The following is a 25194-nucleotide window of genomic DNA, read 5'->3' on the forward strand; positions in this document are numbered from 1 at the left end:
GAGTTGGAGGATCAATACCCCAGCTCTCTCACCCCTCGGGTGAGATGACTCTGATCCCCCAGGGTTCCCCAGCGAGACTGAGCCCCAGCTGCCTATAGTGAGAATTTGCTTAATTACAAGAGTGACCAAACTATCCCAATGTGACCAGGACTGAGGGTTCCCCAGATGCAGGATTTTGAGAGCTAAAGTTGGCAAGTTCCAGGCAAGTTGATTACCCCAGTGATAACTCATCGATTCATGACTGTTCCCTTCCTTCTCTCTGCCACATCCCTGCTCCCCTACAGCTGCTGTCTCCCAGACAAATACACTCAGTCCTCATCTCAATCTGTTTCTGAGAGACCCCAATCTCCTTCATGCCCTCTGAGCAGCCCATCAGCCACTCCAACCCAAGCTGAGCACTTGTGGGGCAGATGCTGTGCTTGGAACTTTCGGCCCACTACCTGCCTTTGCCTTGTGACCGCCTTTTGAGGAGGGGGTCTTCTGTCAGCTGCATTTTATGCATTGGAAAGCTGAGGTTTGACAGGAAAATGACTTCTCTGAAGTCTCATGGGTAAGTGGTGTGTCTCGGGGGATCGGACCTGGGGCAGAGACGGGCTTCCTCACCCCTCAGCACACACTTCCGCTCTGCGGTTGAGGGCCTGGCATGTGCTGGGCACCGTCTCACCCCCTTCTCTTTTTTTTTTTTTGCAGTACGTGGGCCTCTCACTGCTGTGGCCTCTCCCGTTGTGGAGCGCAGGCTCCGGACGCACAGGCTCAGTGGCCATGGCTCATGGGCCCAGCCGCTCCGCGGCATGTGGGACCTTCCCGGACCGGGGCGCGAACCCGTGTCCCCTGCATCGGCAGGTGGACTCTCAACCACTGCGCCACCAGGGAAGCTCTCACCCCCTTCTTATGCATGATTTCATTTAATCCTTACACCACTCCCGGGAGGCGAGGCAACTATTCCCCCACTTTGCAGAGCGGGAAACCAAGGCCTGGAGAGGTGGCAGAGCCCAGGTTCAAGCCCAGGCAGGCTGCCACTGAGCGCACATCCTTAACCACCAGGCTGGTGCCTCAATACGTGTAATTTCCTTTTGGGCGGCGGCTGTGGCTATTTGGGGATGGGGGAGCCTGGCTGCCAGTGAGGCCAGCTGGCAGGGGGGAGGAGGGGCCCAGATGGCGGACCTGGCTGGGAGCCCACAGACCGGTGTCTGGACTGGCAGGCTGAGCTCAGGTCTGCCCTGACCCATCATTGCCAGCGCCGGTTCCTTGGGGACCCTCCTGTGCCCTGAAGCATCCTCCACTCCTCTGCCCCCACCTCTACTCCTGCGGTTGGCCCAAATACCAGACAGGGCAAATCTCAGCTTTCCCCCAAACATTCCTCGCTCCTGTGGCCCGGCCCAGGCTGGCCGAGGTTACGCAAGCAGAGCTGGGGAGGCGGCGGGGGGGGGGGGGGGGCGGGGGTGGTGGCGCAGAGGATTGGGGGGAGGTGGGTGGGACAGAGGGGACAGGCTGGCCTGTCCTCATCACCCCATCCGGTGCCTGCCTGCCCTCCGCAGGGCGGGGAAAGGGTGGGCCAGCTCCCCTGAGCCCCTGGGAGAACAGGCTGGCGGGGGGGAGGGTGGCCAGCGCCAAGAGATGGGGGGCGGTGGCGGCCACAGCAGAACCTCCAGGAGGTGACCGCCTGCTTTCCATTAGGGAACCCTGGTCAGCAGTTCCGGCAAGACGGCAGACCTGGGGCTGGCTATGGTAAGTTGGGGCAGGGGAGGGTCTGAGGGTGGGGCCTGCCTGCCCGCCCCCCCTCCATGCGGGGATGCTCCTGTCGCCATGGTGACCCGGTGCCCAGCCTGGGGACACCCTGAGCCGTCCCTCAACTCCCAGTGGCTGAGCCTACTGCTGTTGCCCCTGCTGCTGCCTGGGCCCCCGCCCGCCCTCGGCATGGAGGACGCCTCGTTCCCCCACCTGGGGGAGAGCTCACAGCCCCCGCCCCGGGCCTGCCCCCCACGCTGCTCCTGCCCCCGGGCTGACACAGTGGACTGTGCCGGCCTGGACCTTCGGGTGTTCCCGGACAACATCACCAGGGCAGCTCAACACCTCTCCCTGCAGGTGGGGCCTGGGGTGGGGGCGCAGGGTAGCTCCCAGGGGAAGCGGGGAGCCTGGGGAGTGGTTGGGTTGAGGGTGATGGGGTGTGGGGTCCACGTGCAGGGGTGAGGCATTGGGCGTGAGGGTCTTGGCACTGATGCGAGTCGGCCTTGAGGAGGGTGCAGGGCCCTGTGTGTCCGGTGAGAGGAGGTGGGGGCATAGATATTGGAAGTGGGAGGGGCTGAGGGTTTAGGGGTGTCGGGGAAGTCAACGTCTGGTGATTACGGGATTGCTTGGGGTCAGCGTGGCGGGGCATTTGAGATCAACTGTAGGGGTGCATGGGGCGCTGGGGGCCACTCTCTTTTTGGTTACAGGGTTGTTCCGAGGTAATAAGGCATTTGGGATCGAGTAGAGGGTGATGGGGTGTCAGAGCTCACTGCTGAGGCTGACGGGAAGCTGAGAAGCAGGGCCCAGGGTCACGGGGGTCAGGGTGTGAGTGCCCCGCTCCCTGCCCCGCAGAACAACCAGCTCCAGGAGCTCCCCTACAACGAGCTGTCACGCCTTAGCGGCTTGCGGACCCTCAATCTCCACAACAACCTCATCTCCTCCGAGGGTGAGGGGGACGATGGGAGGCGGCCCTCCCCACCACGGTCCCCGCCGCCCTCTCCCTCCCCAGCTCGGTCTGTGGGCAGGTCTGCGGCTGTTCCCAGCACTGCCCTTTGCTGAGCAGGATGGAAACTCAGGGGATGGGGGGCAGGAGCTGTGGCTTTTGAGGATGTGGGGGGCGGGGCCTGGAGGAGCCTCTGCCAGTCCCTGGCTGGGTGGGAGCACAGCCTCCGCCCTGCCCCCACCCCACACCAGCGGTCCCCTCACTGCCCACCTCATTCACAGGCCTGCCTGACGAGGCCTTTGAGTCCCTCACACAGCTGCAGCACATCTACGTGGCCCACAACAAGGTGAGCCTCCCTCACACACACACACACACACACACACACACACACACACACACACACACACACACACACACACACACACACACACACACACACACACACACACACACACGGTACAGCCGGGCTGGGGTCACATAGCGCAGAGGGTAGATGGGACAGCGGGCGGTGGGGTGCAGGAGCGGGGCCACAGGACCAGTGCAACTCTCCTCCCGCAGCTCTCTGTGGCCCCCCAGTTTCTGCCCCGCTCCCTCCGTGTCGCTGATCTGGCTGCTAACGAAGTGACGGAGATCTTCCCGCTCACCTTTGGGGAGAAGCCTGCGCTCAGGTAGCCCCTGGCCCAGCTCAGGCCCCAGGGGTCTCAGATATGCCTGGGGTCACTCCCCACCTTGGGGGGGGGGTCTGGTGGGGAGACAGGGCCCTGGATGCTCTGTTTGGAGAACTCAAGACTGAAGCAGAGACCACGCATGCTCACACACACACACACACACACACTCTCACACTGAAGGTGGCTGGGGTGCGGGGCGGTGGGGAGGCCAGGGCGGGGCTGGTGGCCGGAGCCTGGCTCCCCTCAGGTCCGTGTACCTCCACAACAACCAGCTGAGCAATGCGGGCCTGCCGCCCGACGCCTTCCACGGCTCCCAGGCAGTCGTCACCCTCAGTCTCTCCAGCAACCGGCTCAGCTATGTGCCGCCCAGCCTGCCATCCTCGCTGGAGCGGCTCCACCTGCAGGTGCCCCTCCTTCCCCTCACCATCCCCGTGTCCCCACCTCCCTGGGCTCCCTGCACCTCTCTCCTGCGACACCCCGACACCTCCTTGTTATCCCAGTAGTCAGAAATGTCTCTGAGTCCCTTCCACTGGCATTGGTCGCTCACAAGCTCTCTGTGGGCAGCCTTGCTCAAGCGAGCTCCTGGTCCCTTACTCAAGAGCCCTCTGTGGCTCCCCACTGCCCTCTGTCCCGGACCCTCAGTCTCATGCTCTGCTCCCTTCCCAGAACAACCTCATCTCCAAGGTGCCCCGAGGAGCCCTGAGTCGCCAGACCCACCTCCGGGAGCTCTACCTTCAGCACAACCAGCTGACGGACAGCGGCCTGCACGCCACCACGTTCAGGTGGGGCCTGGGGACAGGGGGTTCGGGGGTGCGGCCTCGTGCCGGCAGTAGGGGCTGAGGATTCAGCATCTGGGGGCCCCAGGCCTCCATCCCCCACCTCTGTATGACTCTTAACTCAAGGCCTCACTTGGTGAGCGCCTACAATGGGCCAGGCTCAGCCAGGCACCTGGCAGCATCCTTGTCTCCAACCACACCCTGGGCCTCAGTCCTACTACCCAACGACACGGCTGCCACATGAACATCTCAGACCCAGAACTCTGTCCTGGTCACCCCTACATTTAACCCTCAGGCTGGAATCTGCCCTGATCACCCCCAGGTTTACCTCCTACCCAGATCTCTCAGCTCATCACCCCCAAGTTGGAATCTCCAGCTTACGTCTCTCGGGACCAGCCCTCAACACCCCCCACTCTGGGCGCCCAGCCCGACGCCGACCCTCTCTCTCCTGCCAGCAAGCTGCACGGCCTCGAGTACCTGGACCTGTCCCACAACCAGCTGGCCGCGGTGCCCGCCGGCCTGCCGCACACCCTGGCCGTGCTGCACCTGGGCCGCAACCGCATCCGCTGGGTGGAGGCTGCCCGGCTGCGCGGCCTGCGAGGGCTGCGCTACCTGCTGCTGCAGCACAACCAGCTGGGGGCGGCGGGGCTGCCGGCCGGGGCACTGCGGCCGCTGCGGGGCCTGCACACGCTGCATCTCTACGGCAACGGGTTGGACCGCGTGCCCCAGGCGCTGCCCCGCCGCCTGCGGGCCCTGGTGCTGCCCCACAACCGCGTGACCACGCTGGGTGCCCGCGATCTGGCCGCCACGCCCGGCCTGGCTGAGCTCAACCTGGCCTATAACCGCCTGGCCAGCGCCTGCGTGCACCGCCGGGCCTTCCGCCGGCTGCGGGCCCTGCGCAGCCTCGATCTGGCCGGCAACCAGCTGACCCTGCTGCCCTCTGGCCTGCCCGCCAGCCTGCGCACCCTGCGGCTGCAGCGAAACCAGCTGCGGGCCCTCGAGCCTGAGCCGCTGGCCGGCCTGGACCAGCTTCAGGAGCTCTGCCTGGCGCATAACCGGCTGCGTGTGGGTGACATCGGGCCTGGCACCTGGCATGAGCTGCAGGCCCTCCAGGTCAGGGGTGGGCTGCTTGGCCACACTGAATGCCCGCAGGTGTCCCCACAGCCCCTCCACTCCCCGGCCGGCCTGCCCAGCAACTCCCCTGCAAGGCTCTGAGATGCCACAAGGAGAGCTCCCACTGCAGGCCAGCCCTGGGGTGGATAAGACAGATCCAGCCCCCAGGCCTTTGTCTGTGCTGCCCCTGCCACCGGGTCCTCCACGACCACCCCTCCACCTCCCCAGCCTCTAGCTCCTTCTGAGTGCTGTTGATGCCCCAGAATTCAGGCCATGTGTGGGTGCCGGGCGCTACTCTAGGCCCTGGAGATGCCACTGGGCACAGAGGACACAGCTCCTGGCCCCTGGCACAGACATCCTAGTTAGGGAGAGCAGTCAGCAACAACCATAAGCGAACAGTTGTTAGAAGGGCACGAGGAGGCCAAGGAAGGACCATCTCTGTGAGCGATTAACTGAATCAACAGTTCCCACAGCAGGCAGGGGCCCTGCCTGCCTGGGCCCCCACCACCTAGAACAGGGCCTGCCCCAGAGGAGACTCAGTTTACCTCTGTTGAGGGCAGGATTTGGCAGTCACAAAGTAGCTGAGGGAGGGGGCAGAAGGACCGGGCTGGGAGGAGAGCAGTTTGGGGCTTGGCTAAACGGGTGGCCCGGGGCCTGGGGCCGCCACGGCGCCATCTCTGCCCGCCTGCCCAGGTGCTGGACCTCAGCCACAACGAGCTGTCCTTCGTGCCCCCCGACCTGCCTGAGGCCCTCGAGGAGCTGCACCTGCAGGGCAACCGCATCAGCCACGTGGGCCCCGAAGCCTTCCTCAGCACGCCCCGCCTACGTGCCCTCTTCCTCAGGTGCCCTGAGGGTGGCAGGGCCAGGGGGCTCCGGGTGGACAAGGGAGGGCTGTGGGGGACGTGAGCAGGCCTGGGGGGGCACCTCCCCTCAAAAACGCCCTCATGCCCACCTCTCGTTCCAGGGCCAACAGACTTCACGTGACCAGCATAGCGCCCGAGGCCTTCCTGGGCCTCCCGCACCTTCGCGTGGTGGACACAACGGGTAACCCTGAGCCAGTCCTGGTCCAGCTGCCACCCACAGCCCCACGTCGGCCACGGGCAGAGGGCCCCTGAGCCTGGAGGGGCGCAGTAGAGCAGCCCAGACACCTGGGGCTCTGCTGGGCTGTGGACTAAGGAGACAGCGCCCAACCTGGGGCCTCAAGCTGGCTCTCTCAGGCCTGGAGAGCTGGGCCCGCCTAACCCACGCTGGCCAGGATGCTGGGACAGGGGTGCCACCTCGACACACAGGGAGCCCAGGGAGAGACTGAAGCGTGCAGCTCGCACACTGGGTGTGCAGGCAACTCCGACCCTGCTGGACACTCCCCCACTGCCCGTGCAGATGGACACAGCAACAATAAAGCCTAGCCCGGGACCTCCCTCGCCGTCCGGTGGTTAAGACTCCGTGCTTCCACTGCAGGGGGCGCAGGTTCGATCCCTGGATGGGGAACTAAGATCCCACACGCCACACAGTGCAGCCAACAACAACAACAACAAAAGCCTAGCCCTTTCAAGTGTTCACCACCGACCAGGTGCCCTTCAGCTGTGGGAGGGGCTCTCGTCTTCCCTGCGTCCAGCAGAAGCAGCTGAAGCTCTGGGATGCTAGTGGGTCAGGCAATTTGGCCCAGGTCCTGTGGCCACTGAGCGGTAGGGCTGGCTGTCAAGGCCCTGAGACACACACGGGTCACCAGGCACCACCACGTATGACCTGACCACACGTGTAAACCCAGATACGCCCAAGGCCACCAGCTCAAGAGATACTCGCGGATGCCCGCAGGTGGGCCACAGACGCTCACGACACGTGCACAGGCCTTCACACACGTCCTCGCAGCAAGCGTGCGCGGAGCGCACATCCTTCACAGGCACAGCCCCTGCCAGCCTGCTCCTCTGGCAGACACCTCTCCATCAGCCCCCAGGGGAGCCGTGAAGGAGACCCAGCCCAGGCGCCGAGGGCAGGAGCAACAAACAAAGGCAGGACAGAGTGAGCCAGGCAGGGCCCTGGCTGTTTATTCCGCGTGTCAGCCCTGGCGGCCCAGCTGGGCCAGGGCAACCCTCTGGGGAGCCAGCTGGGCTCTGGCTGGCCTCAGTGGCTTCTTTGGGGTGTGGGTGGGCGTCAGGGTTAAGGCTGGGGACGGGCTGGGACTAAAGTGCTTGCAGGGGCCCTTGAGGTTTGGTCCTAGCCGCCCTCCCACCTCGGAGGCAGGCAAGGGGCCGCGCACCCCTGGGCTGTGCAAACGGACTCTCTGGGGCCCACCCGGCCAGGCCTAGGTGAAGGGCACACACAGGCTGGCGCCCGCAACGTCCCCTGCCAGGGAGGCTCCAGTCGGGCCGGGTGGGCCCAGCCGGGGGAACGTGTCCATCCAGAGCCGATTGTCCTCTGATTGTCTGATTGTCTGGTCTGAGGCCGTGGCCGCGTTAGCTCCTCCCAGCGCCGGGGCCTTGGGCCCGCTCCCGGCTCTCCAGGGGCCGCCTGCCCCTTCGGCCCCTCACCTGTGGAGCCGCTGCAGCTGAGGGGAGAGGCCGCCGGGGTCAGGGTGGAGGGGACATGGCCACAGCTGCCCACCCCGTCCCCAATACCCAAGCCTCTTACCTCACTCTCGACCAGGTTCCGTCTATACAGTGCCTCCTTGGCAGCCTCCTGGGGGGCCAACAGGAGGTCAGTGGGCAGCCCCTGGCAGCCCCGGCCCCCCGATGCCCGCCCACCCGGCCCGCCCGCAGCTCACCCTGCTGCCATCGTTGCCCAGGCGCCGGGCGGCCTCTGTGTAGAACTGCAGTTGCCGCTCCAGCTGGGCCATGTACTCTGAGGGAGGGAGGCGGTCACGATGGGGCCCCCTGCCTCGCCCCTCCCCCACATACTCATCCCTGAGATCCTACCCCGCCGGATGCCGGGGCCCCCCTGCTCCAGCTGTGCCCTCTGCCACTGGCTGCGCTGTATGATGTCCTGGTACTGCTGGGCCACCTCGGGAGGCACCGGCCGCCGTGCCTGCCTGAAGGCCAGGATCTGGGGCGGGGTGGGGGTGCAGAGGGAGTTGTGAGGGCCCTGCCCGGGCCTGCAGACCCCCAATCCTGCCCCACTGAGCCCTGCAGGATGGGTACCCACCTTCCGCTCCAGACGCTCTTGGTCGAAGGCCAGCACACTGAGACTATGCAGGGGCCGGGCTGATCTATGGGGTTGAGGAAGGGTGAGGGGCTGCAGGGATCTCCCACCCCCGACCCCATTAATTCAACAGACACACTGGGCACTGGGGAACAGCGGGAGACAAGCCAGGCCCACCCCTGTGTTGCCGAGTCCACAACCTAATAGGGACAATGGTTGTACACCCAGGCAACTGTGACGCCAGGTGTCAGGGAGGGCTTCCTGGAGGAGGTGAGAGCCAGGCTGGGACTCAAAGGAGTCAGAGTTGGGCAGAGAAGCAAGGAGATAGTGTGGGGATAGGGGTGCTCAGGACATTGTAACACAGAGAAGCCCAGAGGTCAGTGAAAACTAAGTGTATCCATGAACCAACAGGAGGAAGTGGGGAGAGAGAAGGCTGGACATATTGACGGAGATCACAAAAGGTCTTAAAGATCAAGCTGAGGAGTTTAAACTACATGCTCCAGGAGAAGGGAAGCCAGGACAGGTCTTGGAGCAGGGGAGAGACATGCTCCAATTTGTGCCTGATGGGAAGTGGTCCAGGACAGGCTGAGATAAGCAGAAGGGGGTTCTCTCCAGCACAGCCGGGCCCAGCCACCTACCTGTTCCCCGGCTCCCTCATAGGAGCAGGCACGGGAGGGGCTTTCGCTTTGGGGCCAGCAACCTGCTTCAGAGGACAGAACCAGTCTTGTGAGCCTTGGTCCCCTTGAACCAAGCCTCCCTCCTTCCCTGGGGCTGCCGATGGGCAGGGGGTCTCACTGTGGGCACAGCTGCTGGCACGGGGTCGATGACCAGCCACCTCTCAGTTGTCGTCTCCAACTGCTGGGCCGTCAGTGGCTCCCGGATCCGAACCTTCACCTCCAGCCGCCCCCCTGTGGGCCTGCGACCATCCAGGACCTGGGTGGGAGTGAGGGGAGCCTGTTAGGAAGCAGGCAGCGGCTGGAGGCTCAGGGCTGGGCTCAGGGAGACCAAAGCAATTTCCAAAACACGAGTCCGTGGGTATGGCTGACACATCAGCTGCTCATAAAGGAGCAGGGTGCTGAGGGTATTTGAGGCCGGGTAGCAGGGAGGTCTGGGACTCCCGGGGCCAGGCTGGGTCAGCAGAGGGGACCCTTGGGGGCTCAGGGCAGGCAGCACCTGGGTGGTGTTCATGAGCGGCACGGCCATACCGGAGCGGTCAGACGAATGTCCACCTCTCACCTCAAGGATCTCCCGGACCTCGCATGCTGTCTCCAAGGCGTCCAGTTTCAGCTGGGCTGTGCCCAGGACCCGGTCGGTCTTGAACAGCCCCCTGTGTGTGTGAGAGGGGACAGGACGGTCGGCCCAGGGGAGCTCCCCCTCTTCTAGAGCCCATGCAGCACCTGTGGACCCAGCTTACCCCTTGTGGACCACTTCGAACTTGATGCCTTTGGTCTGGATGGCCCTTCGGAAGCCACGGTGGCTGCGGTTGATGCAGAGTTTGAACTGCTCCTTGAACTCTGCCCAGGGAAGGAGGGAGGGAGGAGGGAGGGGTCAGGCTGTGGCCTCATGGGCTTTCTGAGGAGGGCTGCCTCCCACCCAAGGCTCACCAGGCGAGTCTGTGTTCTTGATCACACTGGTCTTGTCCTTCTGAGCTTCTTCCTGTGACCAGACAGGAAGCGAAAAAGCTCAGGGGCGCCTGCCCTTGAACCCCGGCCAGACTCACTCCCGGGCCTGGTGGGGCTTGAGCCCGTCCCTCCTCAGCTCCCCACATACCACATTGGGATAGGGGAAGTCGAATCGAACAAAGACATCCAGGTCACCGGGGGACAGCCCTGTGGGCAGATGAGGGTCAGAGCTGGGCAGAGGGGTGGACCCCACGGCCCCACCCCTGCCTGACGCCCCCTCACCTGGGGGTGTGGGCAAGTTGATGCCCTTCACAATGAACAGGAGCATGTCGTTGCTGCTGAGGTCAGGGAAGATCCTTCCAGGAGGGCGGGCAAGAGACAGAGGCACCTCAGTGCCACTGCCTGCCCGCCTTCTCTGCCCTCCCCCCAGTCTCTTAGGGGTGTCTCAGCGCCTAGGCTTGAGTTTTAGGACCAGACAGACTAGAATTCTCTATCCAGGTCCACCACTGGCTACCTTTTGAGTCCTTTCTCCACTCTGCATATATGTATTTGGGACTTACTCTGCACCAGCCAGTGGCCCTAGCTGCTGTGGGACCTTCTCCTTCTTTGACAGTATTTCTTGAGCATCTACTCTATGCCAGCCAGTGTCTTCACTGCTGGGGATACAGAAGTAAACGAGGCAGACCCCATGCCTTTGCTCATGGAACTGGGGCTAGCTGAGTGGACAGATGACCCATGAATATATAAATAAGCAAACAAAACAACAACTCTGCAGAGAATTAAAACAGGGGAGAGAGAGTGGAGTGTGCTCAGAAGGGGCTGCTTTAGACAGAGTGATCAGGGAGGGCCTCTCAGGGGAGGTAACATCACAGGTGACTCTGAATGTCAAGAAGAGGCCGCTACATGGTAACCTGCATGAGAGAGTCTGAGCAGAGGAAATATAGCTGGTGCAAAGGCCCTGAGTGGAAACACGGCCCGTGTGTCTGATTGACCAAAAAGAGGTCTATGTGGCAGCAAGTGAGTGAAGTGGGGACAGTGGGAGGAGATGAAGTGATAGGGAGCCAGGCTAGGCAGATGTAGGGGAGCCGGGGTAAGGGGTGTGGGTTATCCTAGATGGGGATCTTAGGTTATCCCAGTGGCTGCACCTAATGTCATCTACGAGTGGGAAAAAACAATCCCAGCTCCCTGGGGTGTAAGAAGACTTAACAGGAGCAGAACCAAGATCACCATCCCACGGGCTTGCCCAGGCCTTTGGGACCAGGCACACGTCTACAGTCACTAGATCATCCCCATTTCCAAATGTGTCACTGTCAACACCCTATCGCCGTCCTTCACTCGCGCGTCATGTCTGCCTCAGGACCCCTGCACACACCGTGCTCCCACCAGCTCCCCCAACTCTACTCCAGGGGCAAATCCTCTGCTGGCTTCCGGGGCGCACAAACCCCTCTCCAAAGGGCTGGGGGGGTCTCAGGGGCCTTACTTGATGACGCTGAAGGTTCTCTGCTCAAAGCGAGCAGTGGGCGTGGGGAGACCCCGGGCAAAGGCCTGCTTCAGAGTCTCCATGCTCCGCTTACAGTCCTCCGCCAGCTTCTCAAATCTGCCGGCAAGAGGGCCCTGCTCAGGTCCCGGGTCCCAGGGGCAGGCTGGGGGTGCAGATGTCTGGTGGGGATGGGGGCGGGGCCTCTTACTTGCTGGTTTCGGCGATGTTGCCCAGGTGGGTGAACTGGTTAGAGTGGTTCAGGCACATCTGGGGGAGCAGAAGAAAGTGAGGGGAGGGTTGGGGGCCCATGCCCTTGTAGTGACTTGGGCGGGGAATCCCCCTTCACCTCGTGCTGCTGCCTTATGAGCTTGGTGAGTTCACCGTAGCGCCGGACAGACTCCTGAGACAGACCTGGGCCGGGCCGCTGGACCAGGGCGAAGTCATCCTTGTTGACAGGGGCGGGTGGCACCTGGGGAGGACAAGGCTCATGAGGTAGGGTCCCCTGGTCAGCAAGGAGCAGGCCCACCCGGGGCTCTGCCGAAACGTCACCCCTCCTTAAAGAGGCCTTCCCTGACTATGGCTTCATCCCCTGTCCCTGTTCTTCCTTCTTTCCCAAGGAGAAAAGTAATGCTCAAAGGGAAGTGGATGGTCCTGCCCCAAATGGCAGAATCTGTTATCCATTTTCCTCCAAGTCTGATCCCCACCCCCTCTTCCCTAGTAATGGAGTCCTGCCCGGGCACACAGCAAGAGACTACATGTCCCAGTCTCTGCTGCAGCTAGGGGTGGCCATGTGACTGAGTTCTGGCCAATGGGAGGCAAGCAGAAGTGATGGCAACTCCATGTAACTTCTCATAGCTGGGATGCAGACAAGGCGTCAAACCACTTTGACCATGTGGACAAGACCTAGGGTGTGGCAGAGCAACAAGATAAAAGAACCTGGGCCCTGAAGGGCTTTGTCTTTTAGAGACCAGAATGCCCTGAATGTTACATGCAAGAAACATAAATGTCTGTCTTGTTTCAGCCACTGTCTTGGGGAGGCCTATTTGTTTCAGCGGCGTAACCCGGATGCTGACTAATACACTCCAAGTCACATGGCTGCTAAGCGGCATGAGTTTGAAGGGTGAGTGCTTGGGAAGGTCCAGCAGGCCTAGAGGTTCACCTTGGTGATGTCCACGGGCAGCCCATTGCGTGAGGCCTCCAGCATGGGCTCCAGTCCCTTGGCCTGGCGCAGGTGCATCTTGGCGCCCTCCACGTCATTCTTCTGCTTGGCTCGCAGCGCCGCCTGCAGGAGCTGCTTCCTGCGGCCCTCCAGGAAGGCCAGCTGCTGCTGGGCTGTGGGCACAGGGGCGTCTGCGGGTGCTGCCCAACCCATGGCCAGGCAACAGGCAGCCCAGGTGGGGCAGGTGTACCTACCTCTGGTGGATGTGCCTTTGGGGGCCGCTTTGGCTGCTGGGGCAGATCCTGACTGGGGTGCCTTTGAAGGTGGGGCTTTGGGCTGGGCTGTGGGGGCTGCAGGGCTGTTGAGCTGCTGAGGGATAGAGAGGAAGTCAGAGCTTTCCCAGCACCTGTGATGAGTCCACTCCCCAAAGGGTCAGGGCCCGACACTGACAACACTGACCGTCTTAGTTTCTGTTTCCTCAGCACTGAACACAACATATGATCTTGTTCACACTGAATCTTTGCAACAGCCCTGGGAGGTAGGGACTATTACTGTGCTCAGTTTACAGAGGAGGAGCCCGAGGGTCGGAGAGCAAAACGACTTGCCCAATGGCCACACAGCCAGAAGGCAGCAGGGCCAGCTGTGTAGCCGGGTCTTTCTGGCTCAAGGCCAGGACTGCTGGGGCTTGGCTTTGCTGCCACTCCCTGGCCTCGCCCCAAGGCCCCGGCCCCTCACACCTTCTTAGGCTCCTCATCCTCTTCGTCCTCTGGGCCTTCATCCTGGCTGGCCAGCTTCACGGCAGTCTCGAGGACCCCCACCAGGCTCTGTTGGGTGGGCTCGGTGGCCTCCAGGCCCTGGATCGGGGGAAAGCCTGGGCGGCCAGTTGGGACCCAATCAGGAGAGGGGGCCAACACCATAATGGTGGAGACTCAGGTTCCTCCCCCATAAGGAGCCTCAGGCCACTGAATCTACTTTGCATGTAAGAAAGGAGATGCTGCTGGTTGGGTGGAGATTGCCAGACCTTTCCAACCTCCCTCTTGCCTGCCCTTCCTCTTGCCTGACCCCGGCTGGGCCTTGACCAGACTCCAAAAAGCAAGCACTGTGTGAGGTAGTGTGCTGGGCATAAGAGGTAGTCTTGGGCCTGGAGGTTCTCCCACGGGACCAAGGTGCAGACACATAATTGCTCTCATGGGGGACACACAGGCAGCTCTGAGATCCCAGAGGATGCCTCCTACCCACTGGGGGGCTGATGGGAGGCTGAGCAGGTATCTGTAAAGCTGAGAGCTGATGACTAGGAAGGAGTTGAGTCGAACGCAAAGAAGAAAGGGAGGGAGCAGGCAGTGGTGGGCTGGTGAACAGGCTCTCCACATAAAACCTCCTGACTTTTATTGTTTCCCAATTTCCGTGGTATAAACTCTCCCATTGTTGACTGATTTTAAGCTACCAATCGTCTAACAAGCTTGCAGAATTTCTGAATGTGCAAGCCATCGGCTCCCTGAGACTGCAGAGTCAGAAGGAATAGCATCTGCAAAGGCTCAGAGGTTAGAGGGGTAGGGGCCGGGGGTGGGGCCTACCTGGGGGCACAGGCAGCTCGGCCACATCCACGGCTCGGCCAGCCTTGTGGGCTCGGATGGCATCTTGGTATTGCTGCAGGGAACGTAGGTGTTAGGGCTTCCTGGGCAAGGTTTCGAGGGGCTGCCAACTCGCCCACCTGGTCTCCACACACCTTAACAATGCGCTCGTGCATGCGAGCCTTCCGCTGGTCCCCCTTGGTCTTCGCCTGAGCCGCGGCCACACAGTACCGCTCCATCCGCTGCTCCAGCGCCTCCAGGAGAGTCCTTGGGGGTGCAGGAACCTCTGGGCCAGACCAGGGGGTAGAGTTAAGAGTCTAGGGTCGAGGAGACTGTCTTGCTCTGGCTGGCCCACCCCACAGGGTCCCAGAAGCCTACCTGGCATGGAGGGCACGACGGCAGGAGTTGGAGGCTGTGGTGGCAGTGATGGTGGGTCTGGGGGCAGCTGGTCTGGGGGCAGAGAGGTCCAGTCCAATGGGGGGCTTGCTTGTGGCCGCCCTTTCCCCCACCAGGCTGGCCTGGCCTGAAGGTGGGGTCCCTGGGCCTGACCAACAGGGGCGGCAGTATTAGAAAGAACTTTGTGGAGGCCTCCAGCAGTCCTGGAGGGTGGGCAGGGTGGGGTCCTCACCAGGTGGAGGGGGCAGGCGTGACAGGTCCACAGGCTCCCCCCGGCTCAGGGCCTCCAAGACAGCGTCAAAGCTCTGGGAAAAGGAAGATCAGGGGAAGAGGCTGCAGCTGGAGGCCATGACCCTGAGGGGAGTCTCTATGCCCTGCCCACAACAGAGGACTCCCCGCTCTGTCCCTTCCTTTGCAGCAACTTGCTCAAGCCTCTTCCAGACACTTATGCCCATTTCACAGAGAGGGTAAACTGAGCCTTCAAGAGGTGCAGCAAACTACAGCTACGGAGTGACCAGGATTTAAATCTGACTCCAGAGCCCCTGTTCTTTGCCATCATGCAATGTCAGGAGCATCCTGTCCTCTCCCTCCGACCCTGTCCGTCAGTCTGGGCACACCTTGGCCACGCGGAAGTGTCTTGCGGCAGTGGCGGTATCTCCCTGCTGCTTGGCGCGGAGGGCGGCCAGCTTGTACTCGCGCTGGCGGCTCTGCAACTGGGCCAGGGACCTGGGAGGTCCTGGGCTGCAGGGACCTGGGAGGGGGAACAGCACGCAAACCATTTCTACTTAATTCTCACAACAAAGACTGTTCTTAGGCCCACCTTATAGATTTGAGAATTAAGGCTCAGAGAGGGGATACTGCCTCCCCAAGGTCACACAGCCTGAAGATGACATGGTGGGGACTCAACCGCACGACTGTCAGTCTCTGGAGCCATTGCTGTTTTGCCCCCAAGAGAATCCTGGAAAATTTTATGTATCCTTACACATTTTTAAGTTGACATCGAAAACTTTTCATTTTAAGTTGAAAAAGTAGCAAGGGTTGTCATTTCCAGTGTCTCCAAATATTGACATTTGATAAAGAAAACCATCACACCACTCTTTTAAATCAAATGTATCCTAACTACTATGGGGATTTGAAACTCACCAATATTCCCTTTTTATTTTTTCAAACTGTGGTAAAATACACAACACATAAAATTTACCATCTTACCCCTTTTTGAGTGTACAGTTCAGTGGCATTAAGCACGTTCACATTGTTGGGCAACAGTCACCACCGTCCATCTCCAGAACTCTTTCATCTTCCCCAACTGAAACTCTGTCCCCATAAACACTAACTCCCTATCCCCTCTCCCCGAGCCCCTGGCACCCACCATTCCACTTTCTGTCTCTACGAATTTGACTCCTTTAGGGACCTCCTATAAGTGGAATCACACAGTATTTGTCCTTCTGTGACTGGCTTCTTTCACTCAGCATAATGTCCTCAAGGTTCATCCATGTTGTAGCACGTGTCAGAATTTCCTTCCTTTTTAAGGGTGAATATTATTCCATTGCATGAATGGACCACATCTGTTTATCTATTTACAAGCATACCTCTGAGACATTTCGGGTTTGGTTCCGGACCACCGCAATAAAGCAACCACCGTAATAAAGTGAGTCACTCAGTTTTTTGGTGTCCCAGTGCGTATAAAAGTTACTACACTATACCGTAGTCTATTAAGTGTGCAATAGAATTATGTCTAAAAAACCAACGTACATACTTTAGTATAAAAATATTTTATTGTTAAAAAATGCTAACTACCAACAGAGCCTTTAGCAAATTGTAGCAGTAACATCAGAGATCACTGATCACAGACCCCCATAACAAATATAATAATAATGAAAAAGTCTGAAATACTGTGAGAATTGCCAAAATGTGACAGAGACACAAAGTGAGTAAATGCTGTTGGAAAAATGGCACCAATAGACTAGCTCAAAGCGCGGTTGCCACCACCCTTCAGTTTGTAAAAAACCACAATATCTGTGAATCACAATAAAGAAAAACTAGAAAAAACGAGGTGTGCCTGTATCCGTCAATAAACACCGTGTTTCTTCTACCTTTTGGCTATTGTGGATAATACTGCTAAGAACACAAGTGTACAAATACCTTTCCATGTCCCTGCTCTCAATTCTTTTGACTATATACCAACATTTACTATATATATATATATATTTTTTTTTTTTGCTCCGTAAAAATTTTTAATTTCTTATATAAAAAATAGCAAAGTTAAAACTGACTGGGGAAAAATATATAGAAAAAGGTAAAAATTATTTTTTGCTATTTTATTAGTTTCCCGTTGCTGCTGTAACAAATTACTGCAAAGTCAGTGGGTTGAAACAACACAAACCAACATTTACTATTTAAATATATGCCAGGGTTCACAGTTAGCACTCGGGAATTTCAGATCTTCCCTTATTTACATCCACGTCTCCCGCAGAACTGTATCCTAACACGATATATGTGGGTACTTGAAAGGCTTTTTTTGACAGCCCCATCGTACATTTAAATGTACATCTATGCACTGTATCAGCAAAGTTGGGAAACAGGATTAAATGGCTTATTAAACAGTATGTTAGTTACAGTTTCAAACAATATGCTCAGTTTTTAGGGGAAGTATCCCTAAATTGAAAGCAATAGGTACAATTGTCAGTATATAAAAAAAAATACAATAGATACACCACCCAGTGTCCAGAAATCCTAGAAACACCTGAAAAACAGCATGCATTGTACTTCTTCAGACTGACAACTGGACCCACTGCTTTAGTTTTGGAGGACTTGTCTGAAGAGGTGTCTAAAACTCCTTAACGTTTTTTTAAAATTGAGGTGTAATGAATTTACTACGTTGTGTTAGCTTTAGGTGCACAGCAAACTGATTCAGTTATTTATATATATTTATTTATTTATTCTTTTTCAGATTCTTTTCCATTATAGGTTATGACAAGATACTGAGTACAGTTCCCTGCGTTATACAGTAGATCTTTGTTCTTTTCCTATTTTCTATTTTCTATATAGTAGTGTGTATCTGTTAATCCCGAACTCCTAATTTATCTACCCCTCTCCCCAACACCTTGACATCGGACTGGCTTTGTTTACTGCCATCGCAAGTCTCTGTGTTAAAGAATTTCTCTTCCAGGATAGAATTACTGTTACAATTATTATCAGCACGAAATTGAGCAAAGCCTAAATATATTGAGCTTTTTTGACAAATAATTTTTATATACTAGGAGTAAAATTTTATTGGCAAGGCAGCTCTTGCTGACACGGCGGTGGCTGGGTCCACCTCCTAACATTTATCTCTGTTTCCTTGTTTATTCTTTTCCTACTTTCCTTTTTTGTTTTTAATATGTAGAGAAACCTGCTTCACATCAACAAATAGAAGAGATAGTCTTATTATTGTGACGTCACGTGATTCTCAGAGCCCCTGCCCAGCTACATACCAAAAACTCCATTATGAAAAATTGTTGATGATTTCAGTTGAGAATCTCAGGTGATGATTTCTGATAGCCATCCTTGAACTTTGCCAAAAACAAAAGCTTAGAAACCAGCCTGGATGCAGAAGGATTTAGAGACCAGGGGTTCACTTTCTGAACCCCAGGCCAGTGTTTCAAGTATCTCTTTGGTTCCCACCAGGGCAGTGTTTGCCCCGGGGCAGATCCCCATGTTCCTTCCCTAAAGGGGGAGAAGGGAGGTTGGGGGAAAGAAACTTCTTGGGAGGTGCGTCCTCCAGCAGGTGAGTTTTATAGGAAAGACAGACAAGCTGAGGGCTTGGGAATTATTCACTCAAAACCCTATGTGTGGGAATCAAAAAATCTACAAACAGTAAATGCTGGAGAGGGTGTGGAGAAAAGGGAACCCTCCTACACTGCTGGTGGGAATGTAAACTGGTACAGCCACTATGGAGAACAGTATGGAGGTTCCTTAAAAAACTAAAAATAGAGCTGCCATATGACCCAGCAATCCTACTCCTGGGCGTACATCCGGAGAAAACCATAATTTGAAAGGATACATGCTACAGGGTGAAGTAAGTCAGGAAGAGAAAAACAAATACTGTGTGCTTACACATATATACAGAATCTAAAAAAATGGTTCTGAAGAACGTAGGGGCAGGACAAGAATAAAGACACAGATGTAGAGAATGGACTTGAGGACATGGGGAGGGGAAGGGGAAGCTGGGACGAAGTGAGAGAGTGGCATGGACATATATACACTCCCAAATGTAAAACAGATAGCTAGTGGGAAGCAGCCGCATGGCACAGGTAGATCAGCTCGGTGCTTTGTGACCACCTGGAGGGGTGGGATAGGGAGGGTGGGAGGGAGACGCAAAAGGGAGGAGATATGGGGATGTATGTATACATATAGTTGATTCACTTTATTATACAGCAGAAACTAACAAAACATTGTAAAGCAATTATACTCCAATAAAGATATTAAAAAAAAAAAAGGATACATGCACCCCCAACATTCATTGCAGCACTATTTACCACAGCCAGGACATGGAAGCAACCTAAACGTCCATCAACAGAGGAATGGATAAAGAAGATGTGGTACAGGGACTTCCCTGGTGGCGCAGTGCTTAAGAATCCGCCTGCCAATACAAGGGACATGGGTTCAAGCCCTGGTCTGGGAGGATCCCACATGCTGTGGAGCAACTAAGCCCGTGCACCACAACTACCGAGCCTGTGCTCTAGAGCCCACGAGCCACAACTACTGAGCCCACGTGCCACAACTACTGAAGCCCGGAGGCCTAGAGCCCATGCTCCACAATAGGAGAAGCCACCGCAATGAGAAGCCCACACACTGCAATGAAGAGCAGCCCCCTGTCCACAATTAGAGAAAGCACGCACGCAGCAACAAAGACCCAACGCAGCCAAAAATAAATAATTAATTAATTAATTTAAAAAAAGAAAAAAGAAGATGTGGTACATATATACAATGGAATATGACTCAGCCATAAAAAAGGACAGAATACCACCATTTGCAGCGACATGGATGGACCTAGAGATTGTCATACTGAGTGAAGTAAGTCAGACAGAGAACAAATATCATATGATATCAGTTATATGTGGAATCTAAAAAAAGAGTACAAATGAACCTATTTATAAAACAGAAATTGAGTCACAGTTGTAGGAAACAAACTTACGGTTACCAGGGGTAAGGCGGGGGAGGGGGGGAGGGATAAACTGGGAGATTGGGATTGACATATACACACTACTATATATAAAACAGATAACCAATAAGAACCTCCTGTAAAGCACAGGGAACTCTACCCAATACTCTGTAATGACCTATACGGGAAAAGAATCTAAAAGAGAGTGGATATATTAACATGCAAAACTGACTCACTTTGCTGTATAGCAGAAACTAACACAACATTGTAAATCAACAATGCTCCAATACAAAAATTTTAAAAAAACCCTAAAAGGTCTTGAGATTTTGAACGTTGTCAATGTGAAAAAAAATAAAGAGGTCATGATTAAAATTACAGTGACTAATAAAATAATGTTGTGTTTCTGTAAAAAACAAAAAGACCCCCCAAAACCCTATGTGTGGGAATGTTACCCTGTCATAGAAAGGAATGGAGTTCTGACACATACACTGCAACATTATGCTAAGTGAAGGAAGCCAGACACAGGAGGGCAAAGAGTGGATGGACGATGCCACTTATGTGAAATGTCTACAGAGGCAAACCCACAGGGACAGAAAGTAGAATGGAGGTTACTAGGGGCTGGGAGAGAGAGAATGGGGAGTTAGCATTTAATGGAGACAGAGTTTCCGTTTGGGGTGAGGAAAAAGTTTTGGAAACAGAGGTGATGACTGAGCAGTACTGTGAATACGCCAAGTGCCTCTCAATTGCACATTGAAACATGGTTAAATAGCAAATGTGTTGTTAAATGTATTTTACTGCCACCACACACACAAAACTTCTCTGTGAGCCCATGTCCCCCCTGGAAGGTAGGCTCCGGGGAGGGAAGGGTATTAAAAATACCTAACAATTGGTGTCGGGCCTGCAACCCCGCAGAGGGCCCTACCACTGAATAAATACCCGGCCCATCCCACGTCAGCCCAGCCCTGTCCTTGGCCTACCTGAGGGCAGCTGGGGCTTAGCGGAGACCAGGGATGAGGCTGGGGCAGTTGAAGGAGGACCCTCCACGATGACCCGGGGATCTGGGGCCGGTGGGTTCGTAGGGACCGGCTGGGTGGGTGCTGGGATGTGGCTGGGCGTAGCCACTGGGCCCTTCCCCACAGCCACAGGCGGCGGGATGTCCCCTTCATCAATGGTTTTCCCCTTCTGGACGGAGGCCAGCAGGTTTTCAAGCGTCTGGGAGAAGATGTGAACGTGGGTTTGGGAGGGGCCTGGAGCTGGGTGATGAGGTCCCAGCACCCTCCCGTCTGCCCGCTCACCTTAAGCCCCCGGTCGTAGCGCCGCATCTTGGCACCATCTCCGGCTTGCCTGGCGCTTTCGATCGCTGTCTGGTAGAGGGCCAGCCTCTCCTGCAAGGTGGCCTCCAATCCTGGGCTGGGCGTTGTGGCCTTTGGCTGCAGGAGGGGCCGAGCACACAGTCTGGGCGGTGACCCCACTCGGGCCCGCCCTGACATCTTCCTTGGTTGAGTACCTACTGGATACCAGGCATGTTGCTACCCTAACCCCAAAGGGGCAGAAATCATCATCCCATTTCCCAGGGCAGAGAACTGGGGCTCAGTGGTGTCCCGCCACCTGAGCGAGGTCCCATGGCTGAGAGGGGAAGAGGAAGGCCTTGAACCCTGGGCTTCAGGGACCAGTGTCTTCGGAGGTATACCTGGGCCACAGGAGGGTGGGACTCCAAAGCCTTCTGCTCCTCCCCAAGGACCTCATTCAGTTCCGCCTGCAGGGACACACAGCCAGGGGCCAGTCGTGAGGGCCTGCCAGATGGGGCAGCAACGGAAGGGAGGTCCCCTGCCCCATTCCGGGTGCTCACCAGCAGGTCATCATCAGCCTCCACATCCTCCTCGTCCGTCCCCTCCTCCTCGTCCTTGTCCGGGTCTCTCATGCACAAGCTGGCCATCTTCTCAATGGCCTCCATGGGCAGGGGACCTAGAGGCAGGGGGAGGCCCCAGCCGGACCGGGATCCTTCAACAGCCCCCAGCCTCCCGTCCTGGTCACCCACGGCCCCGAAAAATAGGGTAGTAGGCGGTGGGGCAGCATGTCCCCCTCCTGGCCCTTCACGGCACCCCACTGCCCTCGGGCCAGCTAGGCATGATCCCCCTCCCCGCCCATCTCTCTGGTCTCATCTCTTCCTTATCCCGCCTGAGTTGGAACCCCAGATCTGCAACTTTCTCACTGTGGGACCTTGGGCAAGTCACTTCACCTCTCTGGGCCTTAGTCTTCACATCTGTTGGATGGGGACAACAATAGTCTCTCCCTCATAGGTAGCTTGTGGGGACTAAAGGTAAGTGAAGCTCTTAGAACAGCATACTGTCAGCATTTTGTTGTTCATGTTATTCTGGTTATCCGCAGTATCCATGTGCTATAAAGTTGCCGCAGACATGGAATGAGCAAATACTGAACCATTGTCCCTGGAGGAAATACAGCATGAGGTTCCCGTGAGCCTCTGGGCACATTTTTGTCCACCAGCCAATACACAACCTTGTCTTATGTGTGCTTCTATTTAAAGACACCTTATTTAATATATACTGTTGATTCATTAACATTGAACTTGAGGCTAACAGCACTATAAGTCACGCCTGAATGAAGCTTATATAGAAGGTACATCCCAGCCTGCTCACGCTTAGGAACAGGAGACAGCACTTCAGCACTACGCTTGGGGGCCATGTGGATTCACAAAATCACCAACAAAAAGCACAAAAAAGAGAAAAATGTGGCATTGAACACACCAAAGAAAGGATACTTATTTATGCGCTGAGACAAGAAGGCGGAGTGTCGCCTCAGCTGGGAACGTGCACATCGGGAGACAAGTTTTCTGCAGCTCTGTGCACGTCTGTGAAAGACTGCAGAAGTACTACAAGCACTGATTTGGGGGTTACAAATAAATTTAAGCTAGTAGGTGAAATCACAAATTCAGAATCCATGAATAACGAGTATCAACTGCATTAGCTACAAAGTGTAAAGGCTCCTTCTGCCCCGAGCTCCAGCCCCACCTGACCACTGCAGAGTCCCCTGGCCCCTGCCATCTCCTCCAGGGCCTCTGCATGTGCTGTGACCCACCCCCCAGAAGCAGTCCCCCACTCTTCACCTGGCCCTCCCTACTGCAGGTGCCTCCTCCAGGAAGCCCTGTCCAGCTCACAGGTCTCCCCCATTGCTCTGTGCCTTCCCCATCCCAGCCCCGGTCACGGAACAGTGGGTTGGAGGGCACGCCACGTCCTATGTGAAGTGCCTGATGAACACTAGAAGATTAACTCCTGTGATGTAAGTGTGGTCATATTCCCATTTTACAAACAGGGAAACGGAGGCCCACACAGGTGCTGGAATTCATCAAGTCACACAGCCAGTAAGTTGCAAAGGTGGGATTCGAAACCTCATTCTGGCTCCAGAGTTGATTGCTTAACTCTTACCCAGACTGTGGATGCCAGAAGGGCAGGCACCTTCTCTGTCTCCATTTCACCATCGCCCCAGAGCCCAGCTCCAAGCCCCGCCCACAGAGGGAGCTCACAAAATGTTCAGGGGTGTGTTGAGAGTCTTACCTTTGCCTTTAAGCTTCTCCAGGGCTTGGGGCTGGCCCCCCACCAAAGCCAAGAACTCAGCCTCCAGTTCCTGATCGTTAACTCCGTCCTCAGGGATCATCAGGCCGTCTGGGGAGAGGTCAACTAGTAGGCCCAGCTGTGGGAACAATGGGGGTTCAGTCAGACCTTGGGATGCACCCCAGCTAGCTCGAGGCAGCCATGATGGACCTGGAGTCCCCTTGGAAGGAAGGGAACCCAGAGCTGGGGAAAGCTATTTCCCTGGGGAGTGCCAGGAGGCCAGAACAGGCCCCAGAATACAACAGATGTCCCAAGGTGGGCAGGTCCTCCGGCACAGATCAACATGGGGCAAAGGGCAGCTAGAGAGACCCAACTGCCTGCTCTAAGCCCACACCCATGATGTGCTGCTAGCCAAGGTCAGTGGGGAAGGAAGGCCCCACACCCTGCCCCACAGCAAAGCCACTCTGCACACCTTGGTTTTTCCTTTCCAGCATCTTTGGCAGAGCGAGCCATGAAGGAAGGTTGGAGGTGTTAAGAGCAAATAGAAGCCTAGACAACGTAGAAGTTGGAATTGGGGGCTTTGCTGTGTAACATACCTGTCTTCCTATCCTATCCTGGTTAATGACCAACCATGATGTGATAATATCAGGTTGAAGTACACAAAATTAACCCCTTTTCTTTGGATCAAAAATGGCCAAATATTGGCAATCATATATGTCTCCATCTAATAGTAATGATGATGATGACAACACTTATTGAGTGCTATGTTCTAGCACTTTCCATAAGCTATCTCAATGAATTTTTGCAACTATCCCGTGACATAAGGACTCTTAGAGGCTCCATTTTACAGATGAGGAAACTGAGGCTTAGAGTGGTGGAGCCAAGTGTCCAACGTGTAGAATCCAGGAGGGAACTTCACGTCACTCAGACTGTAATACCTGGGCACTAAGTTATGGCCTGAGCTCCTTCCATCAAAGCTGAGAAAAATCAAACTCTCCCAGTGCCTGGGGTAAAGGCAATGAGGGAGGGAGAAGGAGCCCAACCACAGTTCCGTGGGCTCATGGCAGCAGCTCTGGATTTGTGCTTAGCTCTGGCCAAGCAGTTAATCCTTATGACCTTGGGCAGGTGTCTTCACTTATCTGGGTCTCAGTGTCCTCATCTGTACAATGGGGATAAAAGAGTCTGACCTGGCCAGACTGATGCGAGGGTTCCACGAGTGCTCAGGCCAGGAGACCCGTAACTGTCTTTCTTACCCCAGGTCCGAGGCCTTCCCCTCCCGAACTGGAGCTGCTGCGGCAACAGGTGGCCCTGAGCCCTGGGAGGGGCGCCAGAAGCTGGGGAGCCGGGGCCAATAGGCCGCACTTTGGGAGTCGAACCTAACCAGGGGGGTGGGGACCGGGACTCACCTGGGGTGAAGATCGGGCTCCCTTGGGGGTGGGGCCCTCCCTTAAATGTGTGACAAGGGTGGGAAGGGTCCCCTGGGCCGGGCCGTGGGGTACAGACTCACCTGGCGGGCGGTGGCGGCTCCTCGGCCCGGGGTTCCCGAGGGTCCCTTCTTCTTGTGCATCTTCCAGGCTGGATACTCGGACCACCGGACCCCTGGCCTGGCCTCCCCCGGGGCCTCTGGCCGCGCACGAGCCCTTCCTGAATCCCACGCCCCTCGCTGGCGCCCCGCAACCGCCGACCTCCAGCCCTCGGCCTCCCGGGTGGCCGCCCCACTTCCGCCTCGGCCCTTGGGCTCCGCGGAACCCGAGCGCAGCCACCAGACTTGCAGGGCCCGCCGCACTGAAACTACAACTCCCGGCAAGCAGTGCGCGAGCGTGCAGGCGCGCTGCGGAGCGATGGGCGGTGCCGCGGGCTGCGCGGGAAAGAGGCGGAGCGTGCGCAAGTG

The 25194-nt window shown here is 56.7% G+C and overlaps 2 protein-coding genes across 5 annotated transcripts; one reads left to right on the forward strand and one right to left on the reverse strand.

Moving 5' to 3' along the window:
* Window positions 1-1725: 1725 nt before the first annotated feature.
* On the forward strand, window positions 1726-6343 carry PODNL1 (podocan like 1; the record flags this gene model as incomplete). Its single annotated transcript, XM_082835790.1, has 9 exons — window positions 1726-2085; window positions 2581-2674; window positions 2953-3017; window positions 3230-3339; window positions 3587-3743; window positions 4006-4121; window positions 4571-5228; window positions 5922-6070; window positions 6193-6343. The coding sequence occupies 9 exons, from the start codon at window positions 1726-1728 to the stop codon at window positions 6341-6343; spliced, it is 1860 nt and encodes a 619-aa protein (XP_082691916.1).
* Window positions 6344-7283: 940 nt separating this feature from the next.
* On the reverse strand, window positions 7284-24979 carry CC2D1A (coiled-coil and C2 domain containing 1A). 4 transcript variants are annotated; one of them, XM_082837441.1, is made up of 29 exons: window positions 24811-24979; window positions 23307-23442; window positions 21584-21699; window positions 21425-21490; window positions 21030-21164; window positions 20712-20946; window positions 15209-15342; window positions 14824-14896; window positions 14574-14645; window positions 14351-14481; window positions 14199-14271; window positions 13362-13495; window positions 12879-12990; window positions 12625-12797; window positions 11812-11934; window positions 11674-11732; window positions 11466-11582; window positions 10268-10341; window positions 10134-10192; window positions 9968-10019; window positions 9778-9877; window positions 9600-9690; window positions 9159-9296; window positions 9002-9063; window positions 8367-8430; window positions 8141-8267; window positions 7990-8066; window positions 7857-7904; window positions 7284-7773 (listed from the first exon to the last, which is right to left on the reverse strand). In XM_082837441.1, exons 1-29 carry the CDS (start codon window positions 24868-24870, stop codon window positions 7753-7755), a joined length of 2862 nt encoding a protein of 953 aa, XP_082693567.1. In that variant the 5' UTR covers window positions 24871-24979; the 3' UTR covers window positions 7284-7752. The 4 variants fall into 4 exon arrangements, with proteins under 4 accessions (XP_082693567.1, XP_082693565.1, XP_082693566.1 ...); XM_082837439.1 differs by having other exon boundaries at window positions 9002-9066; XM_082837440.1 differs by having other exon boundaries at window positions 12879-12993.
* Window positions 24980-25194: the final 215 nt, after the last annotated feature.

Source organism: Leucopleurus acutus (assembly GCF_964270905.1).
Source record: "Leucopleurus acutus genome assembly, chromosome: 3".
Taxonomy (NCBI): domain Eukaryota; kingdom Metazoa; phylum Chordata; class Mammalia; order Artiodactyla; family Delphinidae; genus Leucopleurus; species Leucopleurus acutus.